This window comes from Neofelis nebulosa, chromosome 3 (genome assembly GCF_028018385.1).
Source record: "Neofelis nebulosa isolate mNeoNeb1 chromosome 3, mNeoNeb1.pri, whole genome shotgun sequence".
Lineage (NCBI taxonomy): Eukaryota > Metazoa > Chordata > Mammalia > Carnivora > Felidae > Neofelis > Neofelis nebulosa.
This window is the reverse complement of record NC_080784.1, coordinates 162,682,698-162,701,784: the sequence shown is the minus strand read 5'-3', so window position 1 is coordinate 162,701,784 and position 19,087 is coordinate 162,682,698. Positions and strand designations below refer to the sequence as shown.

The following is a 19,087-nucleotide window of genomic DNA, read 5'->3' as shown; positions in this document are numbered from 1 at the left end:
ATTTTTGGACAGAGAGAGACAGAGCATGAACGGGGGAGGGGCAGAGAGAGAGGGAGACACAGAATCGGAAACAGGCTCCAGGCTCCGAGCCATCAGCCCAGAGCCTGACGCGGGGCTCCAACTCACGGACCGCGAGATCGTGACCTGGCTGAAGTCGGACGCTTAACCGACTGTGCCACCCAGGCGCCCCTTTACTTGCTTACTCTTTAAAAGCTTAAGATTTGAGCTTTCTCAGTCTATCCTTCCTATCCTTTCTTAATTATTTAAAAGGATGAGATATAAACTCTCCCTCTAAATCCCATGCCTGCAAAAACAAAAGGCTGCAGTCTCACCCTTTTAAACCTCATGTATATTTTTCTTCTGGAATCGATCATTTCTATCTTGTGTCATAATCCTTATGTACATGCTCTTTTAACTATACTAGACATCAGACCCACAGGGGGCAGGGTCAATGTACTGAATCTTTCTATGTATCTCACATAGCTTAGTAAACACTAAGTAGTAAAGATTTAGTCTTGATTCATACTCTGAACTTTCTGCACACTCTATCACCTGAAAAGAATTATTAGAAAGGTAGTGTTCTCTTGCAGAAGGAAATAGGAGGTGGGTGGAGGTATGCATACTCCTTGTCTGCTGTCAGGTAAATACAAACCAGACTAAAAGGCCTGTTCTCCTCCTTTCCCTCTCAAAGGCTAGATTCCAGCCAAGTCAATCAGTGTCCCTTAGTTAAGGACAGAGTTTACCTATCTTCACTTCAAAGGACCTGGAAAGGTTCATGTAACCTAGGGAGTTTCTTGTCTGCAAGAACAGAAGAATAAAATCAAAGTTTAACCTGTGAGCTACTGACCAGGTCAAAACCCAAAGAAAACCCTAAAATGTAGACTCTAAAGAGTCCTATAAAACCCAGGAAACCCAACTCTTTCAGATAAATACAATCTACACCAGATAAAGCTCACATCAGCAGGACCTTACTGCAAACTGTAAATGCACCCCAAGCTGACTGACCCCTCACAAATGAAAAGAGGAGTATGTTCTAAGAGGTATATACCACGTTAGTTAAACTTTCTGACATACTCCAAGTCATATCCCTGTCCTGTGGGTAGTACAGAACCCAATGTAGAGGGCTAAGATTTTCAATATTAAAAAGTCTAGGTTTATAAATGCACAGAAATAGATAGAGAAGGTTATACAACAGTGTTAATAGCAATTATCTCTGGGGAGGGACGTGAAATAAAACCATAAGTGTGCAAAGGAAGTTTCCACTTATATACATATTGTATTGTTTTCATGAGCATCAATTTACTTCCATAATTTTAAAAACAAAATTAAGTAAAATTTGGAAATGTAATTCTATTTTTTTCAAAAAGGATTAACAGACCTACATGGAATTCAAAAGAAAAATAAATGCCATTTTGCAGAAGTCTGGCTACTAGATACCTACAAATCAAACAGAAATAATACAATTATCTTATCCTACAAAATAAAAAGGAATACTGGTTACATAACAAAAATGCCGACAGTAACTGTCACCCACTACTCAACATTCACTACTTTGATTATACACTATTAGCCACCAGAGGGAGTTTCAGTACCCTCCCCTCAAAAATTACATCCACTCTAACAAAGCCCTTTTGCAATTGTAACCTAGTTAAGGTTAAGTTGGCAGTTAAAAAAAAAAATCTTAATTTTTATAGCAATTCATAAATCATAAAAAGTTTTTACTTTATTGCACTAATAGAATGCTGCCCCTCAAATATATTTTAATTTTTCGTAAGAACTATATAAACAAATTTCAGAAATCGAGGTTCATGTCTGCTTTCCTTAAGAGAAAAAAGTTTCCCAGTCTGAAAAGCAAACTACCTGGAAAATCAAGTCTATTTTCATTGTAATGAGGTGTTCATATTCTCCAATTATCACAACTTTTGAGTTTTAAAAAAAGTGAAATTTTATACAACTATGATTCCCGAAAAAACAGGGAGACATAAAGCTGTACTCTGAAAACAGCATAATCCAGCCATAATGCCCAATGTAAATACCATTATATATTTTAGCTAAGCAAAATATAACTAAATATCTTTAGTCTGTGACTTTAGCATCTTAAAAATTAAAGTAGAAAGAGCCAAACTTATCCTAAATTTTCTTTCAATGTTAGTTCATTTTTCTAAGAAATATAAAGGGAAATCGTACTGAAAATGGTCAAAACCACAACAAGCAATAGAACAGAGACAGGCAGACAGACAAAACCCACATAGCAAATTATTCTGAGAAGAGGATTTTGGTTTAATCTAGTTTATGAATCTGTAACACAGCCACCAAGAGTTTTAAATACAAAGACACATACAGTGTGCCTCTCATTTCCCACCTCCCTTCTTCAGGTTACCGGCCCCCGCCCCTCCTTATTTCTTCTCCAGTATCTTCCCAGTTTCTTTATAATGGAAGAGCAAACATAAGTATATATTCTTATTCCTTCCCCACACCTTAACACATAAAGTAACACATTATTCACACTGTCCTACACCTTTTTGTGGGGGGTGGGGAGGGACTTTTTTCCCACTCTATAACATCTTTTGGAGATCTTTCCATGCCAGGGCACAAAAAGCTTCCTCATTCTTTCTCTCATAACTGATCATGACTAGTTCTACCACAACTTTCATCTGTCTTCTTCTGGCTAACCTTTAATGACATTCTGTTCATTCAACTACATAATACCTGAGTTAGTTTCCTTCCCCCAACAAAATTTTAAAACAAACCAGATTTGAGGTTCCCAAGGGATAGCTTTCAAGAAGCCAATTCGTTAGCTAAATTATATCCTTTTTAAAACGTTTGTTTTTGAAGCAGGTGAAGGAACAAACACTCCACGATTCTTTATCCCTAAAAATAAAGCTACAAATTAGAATGCAATCTTCCAAGTGAAATTACCTTTTTTTTGATCTGGGGGACCAGCATAATAGTCATATCAACAATGACTGTAAAACTTTCTTCTTGTGCTTTTCTTTCACTGTAAAAAAAAAAAAAAAAAAATCAATGTTTTCAAGGCTAATAAGCCTTGAAGTCCTTTAGCCCGGTATCCTAATAGCAAGAAACAACCACTGATTCGATCTTTCATCCGCCAGGTCAGAGGCCGAGCCATTTATCTTACTGGATCCTGCTCACTATTATCATCAACAGGACGACTTCTACACCAGCGAAAACACTCTGAAGAATGTAAGCTCTGCAGCGCTACGTGTTGGAAATTACACACCGGGGGCCAGAGCGCAGGACCAGCTACACACAGACTACAGCTTCTCGGGCGGAAAGGGATCTAGAACAGCCAGCTGCGGTGGTGACAAGGCGCGGGAAGGCGCGGGGAGGCGCGGGTCGCCAGAAGACCTGGCGCAGCGCCTCGAGCGCCCGAACCCGCGCAGTTGCCCGAGCCGGACGCGCGGAGCCGCGCGCTCCCCGGGAACCGAGCCCCGGAACCACGACCACTAACGGAACCAGCCCACGGGCGGCGGCCGCCGCTCGGACTGCGGACCGCGGCGCGCGGGCCGGCAGGGCGGGGGTTCCCCGGAGGAGCTGGCCGCCCCGGCGCCCCATTGGGCGCCGCTCCAAACGTGCCCGAGTTGTGACAGGAATAAAGTGGGTCACAAGGCCTAGCGGGTCCCCAGCGAAAGCCCTCTCTGCACCGCGTCTCCGGCTTTCCCGGCCGTTCTGCCGCTGGAATCGGCCCCAGCCCCGGGGCGCGCTCTAGCCACCTGGCCCCACCGTGCACCCCAATCCCGCCCCTGCCCCGCAGGTAACCCCAGCAGCCCAGAGGGCCCCTCAGCTAGGGTGCGACTCCACCCCAACTCCCGGGAAAAGGCACACTAGGGCGATAAGCAAAACTTGGGCTTTAGCTCCCGCCTTCCCCTCCCTTGGCCGCCGCCCCCCCGGCCACACACACACACACACACACACACACACACGCACACACACACCGCCCCCCGCTCCCTCCCCTTCCCCGCGCTCTCACCGTGTAGCTTGCGGCGGCTCCGGCTTCTTCCCTCCCCCACCCTGGAGTCTGGCTGCGGTGACTCGGAACCACTAAGCCGGCAGCGTCCAGGAGACACCGCGGCTCCAGCACAAGCAGCACCTGGGGTTGTGAGTAGCGCCCCCCCACCCACCTCCAAAAAATTCACCGCTACTGCCGCCCGCTCCTCCCCCTCCCTTCTCCTCCCCTCCTCCACCGGCACTAGGAGCACGCATGCGCCGCCGAGGCAAGCCTACCGACGGACTTCAGGCCCAGGGCCCACCCGGTGGGACGCCACTCACCAAGAGCGCGCACGCGTCGGCGGCCAGATTTCCTTCGCGCTCTCACTCTCGGGGGTTTCCTTTTTAAGCCGGTAGCCGCAAACCTAGTCTGTGATTGCGCTCCCTGCCAGCGCATGCGTCGTCAGTGACCCTCGCGGGCTCCGACCGCCGGCGCTCTGAGTTTGCCCCTCCCCTCACTCTCCCTTTCCCAGGCGCAACTCGGTGCGCATGCGACTTGCCCCGTTAGGCAGCGCCGAGCCGCGGAGGGGATCCCGGGCGCCGAGGAGACTCCGGCTCCCTTGAGCCGTGCGTCTGCGCCGTCCGCGGAGGGAGACCGGTATTCCCTCGGCGCCCCCTACTCCGCACTCGTTACTGGAAAGCCGGGGAGGCGGGGCCTGGTCGGATCGGGGGAATCGTTGGCATTAGGTCCGGGCGGCTTTGGTTTTCGCCTATGGCAGGGAGCGGGGAGGAGGAGGAGGTGGAGGGAGAGCTTCTTGCTGGATGAGGCATCCGGCGGTGCAAAAGGGGACCCTCTCCCTTTTAAAAAGCAAATCACTTTGCCAACAACGCCAGGGAAGATTTTCCGGGTGTTGGTAGGCGGAAGACTTTTTTCATTCACCAGCGGCATCACTCGTGTTTCCTCTCTTGGGGCTGGGAGAGGTTGTTTGCGAAGGTGGATGGACATCCAGAGACATCTTTTTCTTGTCTCTGGAAGGAGCAAGGCTCGTGTTTCTTATTGGTGGGTGGGCCTGCGGAGACCGGATATGCGCCAGTGGCTGGAGGAGGGAGGTAAAAGAAGGTAAAGATGTGTTCCTTCGGAGTTTTTCACCTGGCCTTAAAAACCTGGTGACAGTATAATGGCAGATGAGGGATGAAGCAGTGAGGATACACCAGGACCTAATCTTCACGGCTTCCCTTATTAGAAAAGCATGTGAATACTTCCTACTTACTTTAGGGGAAATTACTTCCATTGATGCTTATAACACACTTGGTCCATATGGGAAAGCACGTTTCAGTAGTTGTCAATGATTGGAAAAGAAGTCTTAACAGCCCTAATTCCTAGTATTTTTCATGTTTTAGTGAATGTCTTTTGGATTTGCAATAGAAACCATCTTCTTGTTTCAAAATTGCTCCCTTCAAGGTAACATTCATCTCAGTAAGCATTTATGATTCTTGCCATATGCTCACAGAAAAAGAACATCAAAATTGGGGAACTTATCCCTGATCCTTCACCTGAGGATTTTAACCACTCCATCATATAGCAGACATTTTTGCCTGTTAAATATTCATTTTCTATTCCAATAATTCCTCTTGGAGAACTATTCACTCAGTCCATTATGGCTGGGGCAGTGAAGGAAGGAAGGAAGGAAGCCAGTGAAGGAAGCATATTTGAGTTGATCTTCTGCCTTAGGCTGGAGTTACCAAGTAGGGTGCTCTCTCTGCCAATGGATTTAAATCTGGAAAAATGAAGGCCTGAAGCCATCTTTCCACTCATGGATTATTCTAAGAAAGAAGGCAACGTGGAAAAAAGAGGATTCAAAGATGGAGATTTGGCCTTGTTAGCATTTAATGCCCTGAACCCAACGTGGGCCAGATAACTGGAAATTTCAGTTAAATTAGTTCTTTCATGTGTCTGTTTTATTGCTTAAACTAGTGAGAGGTTTTCTGTCACTTGCTATCATGAATCCTAAAGGATGCTGGTAGTAGGTGAGCAGGCAAGGTTAATAATATGGATAAGGTAGGTTGCAGCCAGACCAGAGGGTTTGCATGCTTCCCCTATGACATGGATGTTTATATTCTAGAGAAAGTGATCCCTCCTCAGATTCTACCTCATCTAGAACTCCTATCTTCAAAAACACCTTTGCCCTTTTAATGGTTCCATTCTACTCTTAGTCACTAGTATCAAATCATGTTCATCTTTGACTCCTTCCTCTCTCATTTTCTGTATTTAATCATTTACCAAGACCAATTGATAATCCTCTGTTTTTTTCTGCTCAGTCCTCTGCCACTGCTTGAACATTTCCCCAGTTCAGTTCACAGTTTATCTGTTCTCCCCATATTCTCTCCAAGAAGAAAACTGAATCAGATATTTCTAATAACTTTTCCAACTTCTAGATTCTACTTTTCCCTAAGAAAAATCCTGCTTCATAGTTTCACAGATCCTAAACAACAATTTATGTAATTTAAATATTCTGTTAATTCTTTCTCATATACCTTGCTATTACTTAAACAGCATTTCCAGCACCCTTTCCAACTGATTCTCCTAGTTGATGTCTTGATAGAGACAATATAATTTAGTTGTTAAGAGTACAAAATTGGAAACTAAAACTGCTGGATTGAAATCCCAACCCACCACTTAATATCTACATGACTTTGAGCAAGTTATTTCTCTGTTCTTCACATTCCTCATCTGTAAAATGAGGATAGTAGCAAACCTGTCTCATGGGATAATTGAGATACAGAAAATAGATGTAAGGGTGTGTATGTGTGTAATAGTACCTGGTACATAAGAGATCCCATGTAAGCATTGGCTATTACAAATGATATTCCCTTCTGTATGATTCTTACATCTCTTGCTCAAGTTCTCCCCCTAGTTCTTGGGTCCCATCAGTTACAAAGTCCTGTCTATCCTTTCATTGGCATTCCTAGTTTCACCACCATAGTTTAAGGTAAACTGGAACACAGGAAATTTAAGATATGCATGATAGGGAATATAAGAAAAGTTTGTGGCATTTTTTTAAAAGAAATCTCCATGGGTTAGCCAATTTCTAATATTGTTTCTAGATCCTTTAAAATAGAGGGCAGTACAATAATATGAGGTGGTGATAATAGACTTTGTAGTCAAAGGTCTGGGCTTAAATCCTGACCAGTTCTAAAGTAAGAGACATTGCACAAGTTAAAAGAATTTGTCTGAGCTTCAGAGCATTTATCTGTAAACATAGAAGAATAAGCATCTCAGAGAATTGTGATGATCAAATGTAAATTATAAACTGCTACATAAAGGTTTAGTAGTAAGGATGATGGTTTTAGATGTTTACAATTTGTTGCTGGAAACCTAGGAATGGTTGAAATGACTCATCAATTTTGTTTTATTTTTTTTTAATAGTAACTTTTTAAAAAAATTTTTTAAATCTTTTTTTTTTTTTTTTTTTTTTGAGAGAGAGAGAGAAAGAGAGTGAGCAGGGGAGGGGCAGTGGGAGAGGGAGACACAATCCAAAGCAGGCTCTAGGCTCTGAGCTCTCAGCACAGAACCTGATGCAGGGCTCAAACTCACAAAACCTGAGATCATGACCTGAGCTGAAGTCGGATGCTTAACCAACTGAGCCACCCAGTTCAGCCGCCCCTGAAATGACTCATAAATTTGTAACTCCAGCCTACACCTCTCCTTTGGGTTCCATACACTTATGTCCAATTGCCTACCTGATGTCTCCTCTTGGGTATCTCAAATATCTTGTGTGCCCCCTTCAACCTGTTCTGTACAGAGCAGCATGAATATTCTTTTGGAAATAAGAATGAAATCGTATGTTCCTACTTGAAACCCTTTTGCTTCCCATTCCATTCATACTCCTAATCATGGTCATAACACCCGGTTTGATCTAGCCCTTGCTATATCTCCAAACTTATGTGAATGAATAAACAGATGAATGAATAAATGAGATAAAAGGAATAACATGCTAGTAATAAGTTTTTAGGATCTTCTTTATATCCTAGATTATGACGGCAGGCAGATTATAATGTTGTGAGGAACTAGCCTTAGGGGCACCTGGGTGGCTCAGTCAGTTAAGCGTCAGACCCTTGATTTCAGCTCAGGTCACAATTTCACGGTTTGTGAGATTGAGACCCACGTCAGGCTCTGTGCTGACAGCATGGAGCCTGCTTGGGATTCTCTCTTTGTCCTTCTCTCTCTGCCCCTCCCCTGCACATGCACGCTCTCTCTCCCTCTCAAAAATAAATTAAAATAAATTAAAAAAAAGAGAATTAGCCTTCATAATGTTAATAATGTGTTTTAAAGTACAAAGGGGAGATAAACTGAAATCAAGTAATGAAATCAATAACAACTCTTAATGACCAAAAATGTGGAGAAAGAGTTCAAGAACGCACTCAAGATGTCTTAAAGGGGTTTGCTGTCCAACTGCTCAATCACCTAAGGATCTCGTTAAAATAAAACTTTCAATTTGGTTAGTCTGGGATGGGGCCTGAGATTCTGCACTTCTAACTAGCCTCCAGGAATGCTGCAAATTCCAGGACCACACTTTGACAAACAAGGCACTGTAAAGTAGGGGAAGGGAATTTCAACAGAGCATGGTTGGCAGGCAGGAAGGAATAGAGAAAAATATTAGGTTGGGATATATGCAATACCTATTTTTTTTGTAGGTCCAAAACTGTTGAATGTTGGCAATTAAAAAAAATAAAATAAAAATCCACTCAATAAAATGGGAAACAATTATAATTTATCCATCTTCTGACAAACATTTTATACCTTACTTAAATGAGAATGTAAATGAAATAGCATATGGACATAGTACTGACCTGGGATGGCCGCCATGAGTACTTGCCAGAAGAATGTGTGGGTGTGGGTGTGGGCATGTGCACATCGTTTGAAAAAGACTGTGACTGGAATCACAACCAGCCACTTAAAACATGCTATAATTTTATGATTTTTACAAATATGAAAGTCTTCATGAACTGTTCTTGTGGAAAAAAAACTTACTGCCACCTGGTGGATTTGAGTTAAGATCTTATTAAAAGGGAAATCTATCTTTTTAATTCAGGTATCTTAAATACTACTAATACTTCTTCTATTAATTTTAACTTAAAGAAAATAGATAAATATGTATTTACTAAACAAAAAAAGATTACATTTAGGAGGACTTTTTGCATTTGGTTTTAACTGGAGATACGATAATGTTCATATTTATATGCATTATATAGTGTTAAAGTTACATTTTAACTTTATAATATGGCTTTTCATTCACACAACTATTATCCTAATTAAAAATGTATCCATGAATTTGTTAAAGAGAATTGCAACAGTTGGGTCAGTATAGGTAATTATTTCTGTTACATGTGTGCACAATGTTACCAAAAAAAACACGCACAAAAAAAAACCCCATTGTGTGCAACGCTCAACTTTCCCTCCCTTCATCCCAAGATGTATGTGTTTTCAAAAGCCCTTCTGAGCTACCTCAGAAGAAAGGGATCTCCCTGATCCTTTGCAAAATTAGATCATTTGATTTTATTCTACCTGTTAACCCAATTCAAATCTGTATTTAACTTTCCTCCCACTTCCTCATTCTCTGAGCTTCTATGATTCCTACTTCCTCCACCCCCAAGAGCAGCAGACTCTTTTCTTGACTCCGTGTTAAACTGTCTCAATTCTTACCAATTTATTTTTGTAATTTAATCATTCAAACTTAGCCTAGATTGTCTCACAAACATCAGTGAACATCCACAATCAGAATGATGGGTCCTTAATACAAAGTAGAATAATAAAATCTGTCATTGAACTATTGTATTCTGAATTTACCACTCTTTTCTCTGAAAATGCTGTTCATTATTAAGCCAAGATAAAACATCCTGTAAGTCTTCTGCAATGTCCTAATATTATATATTTTTCCATGATGAATTCTTCTGTGATTACTATTAAAACATAGGCAAGTCTCATATATTTTTCTCATTTCTCCTCATTTATCATCTGATAAGTAAAGTTCTACTGATTCTATCATCTATCAGTGAGAGTACTTAGTAATTTTCTAACTTTGTAACAGAACTATTAAAAACAATAATCATGAGTGGAGACGTTTCTTATGTACTTTTCGGAATCCTTAAATTGCGTTTTTCTATTGAGTGGTTAATTTTTTTTTATTTTTTTTTTTTAGTGTTTATTTATTTTTGAGAGAGAGAGACAGACAGACAGAGGGCAAGCAAGGGAGGGGCAGAGAGAGAAGGAGACACAGAATCGGAAGCCGGCTCCAGGATCTGAGCTGTCAGCACAGAGCCCGATGTGGGGCTTGAACCCACAAACTGTGAGATCATGGCCTAAGCTAACCGACTGAGCCATTCAGGAGCCCAAGTGGTTAATTTTTTTAACAGCTAAGAGATCTCAAAGAAAAAGTATATAGTCACAAATTTAAGTATTTTCACTCAAGGCCCCTAAATAATAAACTTTAAAATCTCTCAATGTAGGGGTGCCTGGCTGGCTTAGTAGAGCATGTGACTCTTGATGTCAGGGTCTGAGTTCAAGCCCCACAGTGGGTGTAGAGCCTACTTAAAAAATATTTAATAATAAAAATTTAAAAATAAAAATAAAAGCTATTGATGTAATTGAAATGAAATTTAAAGTCATCTTTCATTATTTTTATTCATAGGCCTCTTTGGGGGTAAACAACACAGAGGACTTGTGGGTCAAAAAAAGGATAAACCACAGGGTCCAGTACAAATTCTGGTTTTGTTGGAGGCAATAAATTGTGAAATACCTGAAAGTTTTTAAAATGATATATAAGCTAGGGGCACCTGGGTGGCGCAGTCGGTTAAGCGTCCGACTTCAGCCAGGTCACGATCTCGCGGTCCGTGAGTTCGAGCCCCGCGTCAGGCTCTGGGCTGATGGCTCGGAGCCTGGAGCCTGTTTCCAATTCTGTGTCTCCCTCTCTCTCTCTGCCCCTCCCCCGTTCATGCTCTGTCTCTCTCTGTCCCAAAAATAAATAAATAAATAAAAAATGATATATAAGCTATAATTCTAATATAAAAATAAAACAAATCTATAAATTTTCTGATCTCTATAAAGGCATTGACAAAACAGTATATAAATACTTTGAAGCTATTTATTAAATATTTCTATTTGGTATCATCATTATCACTGCTTGGACTATTAGTGTCATCATAAAGAGAAGTGTTTCTAATTGAAGATACCATCACATCTACAATGCCTTTTTTGGGGTTTTCTTCTAAATCAGTCTGTATCGCTCCAACTTCTGCTAGTTTCCATTCAAGTTCTGCAATAAATAACCCATCATTAGATCAGATAAAAATCTTGGAAAATAAAAAGAATTTCTCATCTATATGAAACAGTAGTTGATGCTAATAAAAAATTAATGTGTATATTTAGATATATTTAGAACTGAGTGACTGTGAAAGGACTACAATATCAAAATACACATTGGATACAGCAAAGTTATACTTAAAGGGAGAAATTACGGCTAAAATGTTTATTTTAAATTGACTTAAAATAAGTGGCTTAAAATTTTAAATCAAGAAGCTAGGAAAAGAACAATAAAGTAACCCCCCCCCCAAAAAAAAACTGAAAGAGGAATATAATGAAGACTTTAGCAAAAGTAGAAAAAATCAGTATACGTGACCAACAAAATCAAAAGCTGGTTCTTTGAAGAAACTAATAGACATACCTCAGGCAAAAATGACCACAAAAGGGAAAAAAATAAATTCATATAAAGAATTTACATGGGACATAGTCAGGGTAAAGATTCTAATATGGCTATGAGACTATGAAAAACTTATGCCAACACATTTGAAAACTTTAATGGAAAAATTTTAATAAAAATATGAATACCAAAAATATATCTGAGAGAAACCAAAAGAATTTAACTGATAGCCAAAAACCCCAATCCCTGAAAATTCATCATTTTGTTAAATTTATTCCTAAGTACTGTATAGACGAACAGAATATTTATGAAGCAAATTATAAAACACACTCCTGAGGAAAATTATAAAATATGTTACAAAATGTGATATATATATCTGTGAGGAAAATTACAAAAACCATAAAGGACCAAAATAAATGATGAGATCTATCTCATTCATGGGTAGGAACATTCACTGTTATTGGATATCAAGTCTCCCAACAATCTATAAATATGATTCTAATAATCAACAGAATTTTTCACATAAGTTGACTAATTCCAACATCTACATGAAATTTTGAAAAAGACTTGCCCTACTAGAGACAACTAGGTTGTTATAAAGCTATAGTAATAAACACAGTGCTGTGTTGAGACAAATAGTAGAGGTATATTAGAGACTTCAGAAATACATTGAAGCATTTTGGGAACCATGAAAAATGACATTAGGAAACATTAAAAATCAGTGGAGAAAACACCTCACATATATTAGAATGGTACTATGCAAAACACACACACACACACACACACACACACACACACACAGAAAACAACAGATGTTGGCAAGGATGTGGACGAATTGGAACTCCTCTGCCCTGTTGGTGGCAGTGTAAGATGGGGCAGCCACTGTGCAAAACACTATGCTATTTCTCAAAAACTTAAAATAGAATTACTATATAATCCAGCAATTCAACTTCTGAATAAATACCCAAAAGAATTGAAGGCAGGGACTGGAACAGATTATTTTTGTACATTTACATTCATAGCAGCATGATTCATAATGGCCAAAGAGTATAAGCAACCCAAGTGCCCACGGACAGATGAATGGATAAACAAAACGTGGTCTAAACATAAAATGGAATATTATTCAGCCTTAAAAACGAAGGAAATCCTGACAAATGCTGTAATATGAATGAACCTTAAGGACATTATGCTAAGTGAAATAAGCCAGTCACAAAGGGACTGTATCATTCATTTATATGAGGTACTGAGAGTAGCCAAATTCATAGAATCAGAAAGTGGACGGTGGTTGCCAAGACTAGAGGAAAAGGGAAATGAAGGGGGCTATTGTTCAGTGGGTATAGAGTTGCAGTTATGCAAGATAAAAAGTTCTAGAGATGGATGATGGTAATGGTTGCACAACAGTGTGAATGTACTTAATGACACTGAACTATATACCTAAAAATGGCTAAATAAATAAGTCCTGGGGATGTAATGTACAGCATAGTAACTATAATTAATAATACTGTATTGTATATTTTTAAAATTGTTAAGATAAATGGATACATTTCATGTTATGTGCATTTTACAACAATTTTTTAAAAATGTTTATACACACACACAAAAAAACCCCAAAAAACAAAAAAAAAACACAGATGAGATAACATACTACTCATGATAGTGATTGCCTCCAGGGAGACAGGGAGGAGAATGGGACTAGGAATGAAAATCTAGGTAACTTCAACTATATCTATAATGTTTATTTGAGCAACAAAGAAACAACTCATGCAAACATGAATAAATGTTCACATTTGTTATTTTTGGCAGTAATTGATTACATGAATGTTTACTATATTATTGTTTGTACTCTTATGTATTAATTTCTTTTATTTTTTTTTAACATTTATTTATTTTTGAGAGATAGCACAAGGAGGGAGACACAGAATCCAAAGCAGGGCTCCAGACTCTGAGCTGTCAGTGCAGAGCCCGATGCAGGGCTCAAACTCACAAACTGTGAGATCGTGACCTGAGCCGAAGTTGGTGGCCCAACCAACTGAGCCACCCAGGTGCCCCTGTATTAATTTCTTTCAAATTAAAGGGATGAGGTCCAATGACTTTAACATGATGGTGTGAGAAAAAGATTTTAATAAAATAGAATTCAAGCAGTTCTAAGAAATGACTAGATCAAAGATATGGCCTTAGAAGTAGGTTAGGAAGTGGGTGCCTGGGTGGCTCAGTCAGTTAAGCATCGGACTTTGGCTCAGGTCATGATCTCATGATCTGTGAGCTGCAGCCCTGCGTCAGGTTCTCAGGGCCTGGAGCCTGTTTCAGATTCTGTGTCTCCCTCTTTCTCTGCCCCTCTCCTGCTCATGCTCTGTCTCTCTCTTAAAAAAATAAAACATTTTTTAAAAGTAGGTTAGGAAATAAAAATTCTTAAAGAAGATAAAATTATAAAGTATTGTGCTGTGTACAATGGAAAAGAAAATAAAGGGAATTGATTAACAATAATTGGATAGTATGTGGATAAGTGAAAAATAAATTAAGAAAATACGCTACAGAAATTTCGTAGAGAAGAGGAAGACAAGATTATGAATTGGTCCAAAATCACACAATGAGCAAAATGGAAATCTAGGAAAACCACGAAGGAATAGGGCATGGAAGGAAGAATAAAGAATGGTGGGGTATTTTGGGTATAGGGAAGGAGTATGAGACAAAGAATAAAGGCACAAATGAGTAAGGTATGTCTGTGGTAGTGACTGAAGACCAGCCTGGCTGGAACAGAAACTAGAAAGCACTGGAGAAATATAGCTGGATAGGTGGGCTGAAATGCTCAAGTAGAAGATTTTGTATTTTTAACTGATTTGACACAAGGAACTATTAAGGATTTAAGCAAGTGGATGTTATAACAAGAGTATTATTGAGGAAAATTAATCTGGAGACATAGAAGAAGACACCAGAAGCTAGAGGAAAAAAACCTTATGTTTTATGAAGATAAACTTTCATGTTACTTGTTAATTTGTGGAAGTTTTCACCCCTTTTTAATAAACATTTTAAAAATAATATCATTACCTTCTAGCTTGAGATTTATGCCTCCACATTCTATAATTCCAATGAATTTGCCTTCTATCTGACCGTTTTTATAAACAAAAATTGTTGGTAAACAATTGTCATGGTAGTGTTGAATACAACTATTCACGATGGCTTTAACAAATTTAGTTTCTGGAAACTTTCTTGCTAGAAGACTAAGATGCTGGTTAACCAACAAACACATTGGGATGCTAAAAAGAAAAATAATACACAATATCTTTAAAAACAGACTACTTATCTCAATCTAATGAAGTAAGTGAAACATCTTCATGACAAAAACATAGCTTTGGATATTCTTTTAATGTAACAGCATATCAACCTTAATTCTCTACTATTACCTTTAATGAGTATGAACCAACTGCAAAGTCCTCCCATATTAATTACAAACACAATTACAGCCTGGGGGTGAAGCTTGCTGCCATGGGAATTTGATGCCTAACTAAGGCTAACCACATGTGACAGCATCAATTTAATCAAGCCAGTTCCTACTTTATAGGACCCGGGGGGGGGGGGGGGGGAAACACACTTCTAGGGAATCCTTGGCAATTCTAAGTTTAAACAAGAAGTTCCAACTCTTTTGACCGCCTTAGGCTTATTTCCACAAGAGATTATCACATCCAAACTGTCTTATCTCAAACTTCCTTGAATTTCTTGACTCGAACATACTTCACCCACACTTTTCTTTGACATCCCACTCCATGCAGCATCCTGTTCCCTATTATCCAGAACTATTCCCTATCAGATATTTAAGGGGCACCTGGCTGGCTCAGTCAGAAGATCATGCGACTCTTAATCTTGGGGTTGTGAGTTGAAGCCCCACCTTGGGTATAGAGATTACTAAAAATAAATAAATTTTCCAAAACTATTGATTGGAACTGTAACCAGAACCTGAAATTCTTCTAGCTCTATCACTTCACTCCCATTATACCCACTCTTCAGTCTCTTTTCTCTATCACTCACAGCTTTATCAAACTGTTTCAGAGTTACTCCTTTACTTTATCCCATATGCCTTCCATTTCCTGTGGGACCTTTCTCTGCTTGTTATTCTGCCCTCTTTTTTCCTGTTTTTTTTTTTTCAGTCTTCTCCACTTTCTTTTTTTTCCCCTCCTTAATCTATTTTGAGAGAGACGAGAGAGAGAGAGTTGGAGAGGGGCAGAGAGAGGAAGAGAGAGAGAATCCCAAGCAGGCTCTGTACTGTCAGCGCAGAGCCCAACTCAGGGTTCAAACTCATGAACTGAGATCATGACCTGAGCCGAAACCAAGAGTTGGACGTTTAACCTACTGAGCCACCCAGGCACCCCCAGTCTTCTCCACTTTCTATAAATATATTCAAGTTACTAATTTTTTTTTTAGGCTTCCTTACAACTCTGTCTTCTTCAGATAGCTATTCTCTCTCCTTTTCATAGTCCAAATAAAAAAGAAAATAATCATCTCTATGCCCTGTTCACTTCCTTTCTTGAAAGGTTCTCCTTTTTTGGCTTTTGTGATAACACTTTCTATTAATTTCCTTCTTACTTCTTTGACTTCCTTCTTCTGTCTATGCCTCAAATGTAGGTATTCTTCCTGGACCCTCTTCTCATACTAGACACATTCACTGTACAATCTTATCCATTCTGATAGCACTGATGAACTGCATCTCCCCTCCTCTTTCAAAGAAAAAAAAACCCTGCTATATATGTATATATTATACATTTCTTCTGTATTTTCTTAGGTTAGCACTCAAGCCAAAAGCCTCTTTTCTCTACAACATCTAACCAGTAATCAGGTCAGGTTGCTTCTACCTCCTTATACCTATCCTCTCCTCTTTCTCTCCATTACTTTATTCCTCTCCTATCTGAGCTACATCAGATTGTCCTAAATAGTCTGTTTCCAGGCTTGGTTCCCAAAATTCATCCTTGACCCTGCTGACAAAGTGAGCTCAGCATGAAAATCTCATCATGTAACAACTGCCCTTCCCTCTAGCTTACCTCCATGGCTCCTCACTGCCTTTAGTATAAAGTCTGGGCTCCTCCGTGTAGCTTTCAAGGTTCTCAGTGGTCTCCCCAGCATTCTGCTTTGCCTCCTACCATTACTTAAAACCCTCCAAAGTAAGATACTGTATCTTATTTCTGTATCCTTCTTCAAGCTGTACCTCTAATACACCCCTTTCATCCTGTTTACTTCCTCCTTAGGGAATCTTATTTTTTGAGGCCAAGACCAAGAGTTACACACTCTATAGAAAGTTCCACGCGTCCCTCTTTGCAAGGATAAATCTTACTACTCCCTCTTCAGTACTTTTATTCTACTATGTACAGAATTCAATTCTAGCACGTAGACCTTATTATTATGTTTAATTGTCTTTCTCTACTATATTGAAATTTAATGACAGACAGATGTCTTACATGCCTTTTGCATCTCCAGCATCTACAAAATCCTCAGACATCCTCTTAATACTAGACAATGTTGTATATCAATTTATAGAGCAAGAAACAAAGCTAAGAAAAACAAATTAAATGTGTTATACATTTAATTTACATTTCAGAATATATAACATCATTCATGTTGATAATCATAACCTGCTACAAATCTAGATCCTGCTTTATTTTAGTGTGTGGCCCACTTTAATATTAGAAAAGTATGTCCTGCCTAACTTAATTATCAGTTTTCCACACAAAGCAAGAATATAAATAGACTTTATAAGTTTCAGTTTTTCTCAAATAGGTGAAATGCACCCACTAAATTAGATTTCTAATTCAAAGTGATTTTTATCATTCCTGTCAGAATGAGAGCTGAGTTGGTACAACAGACTTATGGGGTATGTGATATGAATGGTAGAAGGCAGGTGGACATTGATGGTGATAGTGAAAAGTGTGGAATTAGAAAAGTATGGTGTCATAGATTATGGTGCAGGGAGAAAGTGCTTGTCTGAAGACAATTCTGACAGCAAATGGTAAAGGAACAAATTTGGTGTTGGAATTCAAGGGCCAGAATTTAACCCCAGAAGAGCTATAAAATATAAGGGAGACCTCTGACATTAGCACATGAATTAAGGGCCTTTTTATGGTCTTCAAGTTTTAAAATATGCGTTTGGCATAGGAATGATGTAGAAACCCAAAATTATAATTTGGGCACAGGTGTAAGATTGGATAAAATCAGAATCAAGGTTGACCAAGCAGCTCAGCTACTAGGCTTACTGGCCCAGGGTGAGTTAGCTTCCCCTAAGGGGACACTAAGCAAGCTGAGCCTTCACTTCGATGAAGAGTTGGCCCAGTTCCATAAATTTAATAGCAAAAAGACATTAAAATTATAGAACTTAGGAACCCAGATAAAAAACAAGATCTTATGTTCCTATAAAATTTATAGAAGGTAGCTAGAAATACAAATATGTTTAACAGTTATATTCCACTTCACAAGATGAAATTATGAGTAAATCCATTAAGTTAAAAAGTAGACTTTTCTAAGGACTATTTGTAATATAAATAATTTTTTTCTGTTTTATAAATTTTATTATAGGGGCGCCTGGGTGGCTCAGGTCATGATCTCAAGGTTGTGAGATTGAGTTCCACATCAGACTCTGTGCTGGGCATGGGGCCTGCTTTTGGGATTCTCTCTCTCTCTCCCTCTCTCTGTGCTCCTCCCCTACTCATGTGCTTGCTCTCTCTCTCTCTCAAATAAAAAAATATAGAGAGATTAATTTGATTATAGATTAATTTTCTTAAAATGTATGTTCTATAGCAACACATGAATACATTTTCTTAGTGTCAAGAAAAAAATATTTTATGTAACTATCTTAGATTGAGTGCCCTCTGAGGTCACAAACACTTAAAATATTATTTTAAGGGGCACCTAGGTGGTTCAGTCAGTTGAGTGCTAGACTTCGGCTCAGGTCATGGACTCACAGTTCGTGGGTTCAAGCCCTGCGTCAGGCTCTGTGCTGACAGCCTGGAGCCAGCTTCAGATTCTGTGTCTCCCTCTCTCTCTCTTCCCCTTCTCAGCTCGCTCTCTCTCTCTCTCTCAAAAATAAATAAATGTTACAAGATTTTTTTAAAATATTATTTTAAAAAGATGCTTATCCTTTGAGTCCATCAAAGTTATATGATAGTTTGAAACAGCCTAACTGAAACTATAACACATCAATCTCTTGCATGAATTTTTGAAAATTATTTGTGAAATTTAATTAATGTATCCAGAAATAACTGTTAAAGTAAATAATTTTATGCCATGGTATGGGCATTCAGAACCAACATCTATTCTGGGTCTCAGAAAAGATATTTAGTAAGCTATTTGTATATAACACTTCTCACGCACAGATCCCATTATTGTAAATGTCCGTGTTTCTCATATTTATGCGTGAGAAATCAAAATCAGATAAGTAGTACAAAATCAGATAATGCGAAAGA

General features: G+C 39.2%; 2 protein-coding genes across 5 annotated transcripts in view; both read right to left on the bottom strand.

The window, feature by feature from the left end:
* The window catches only part of CLOCK (clock circadian regulator), a 128,144-nt gene extending 123,706 nt beyond the window's left edge, over positions 1–4,438 (bottom strand). For 3 of the 4 annotated variants that reach the window (XM_058722540.1, XM_058722546.1, XM_058722545.1), the window contains exons 1-2: positions 3,992–4,137; positions 2,920–2,998 (exon numbers count right to left, since the gene is read on the bottom strand). The gene's annotated coding sequence lies outside the window, so the exon portion shown is untranslated. Of the gene's footprint in view, positions 1–2,919; positions 2,999–3,991; positions 4,138–4,290 lie in introns of those variants that run through there. The other variant, XM_058722541.1, reaches the window with a different exon arrangement.
* A 6,638-nt stretch (positions 4,439–11,076) lies between these two features.
* The window catches only part of PDCL2 (phosducin like 2), a 36,258-nt gene continuing 28,247 nt past the window's right edge, over positions 11,077–19,087 (bottom strand). Inside the window, exons 5-6 of the mRNA XM_058722550.1 lie at positions 14,691–14,899; positions 11,077–11,261 (exon numbers count right to left, since the gene is read on the bottom strand). Of these exons, the coding sequence (XP_058578533.1) occupies positions 11,104–11,261; positions 14,691–14,899 (367 nt within the window). The 3' untranslated portion in view covers positions 11,077–11,103. The remainder of the gene's footprint in view (positions 11,262–14,690; positions 14,900–19,087) is intronic.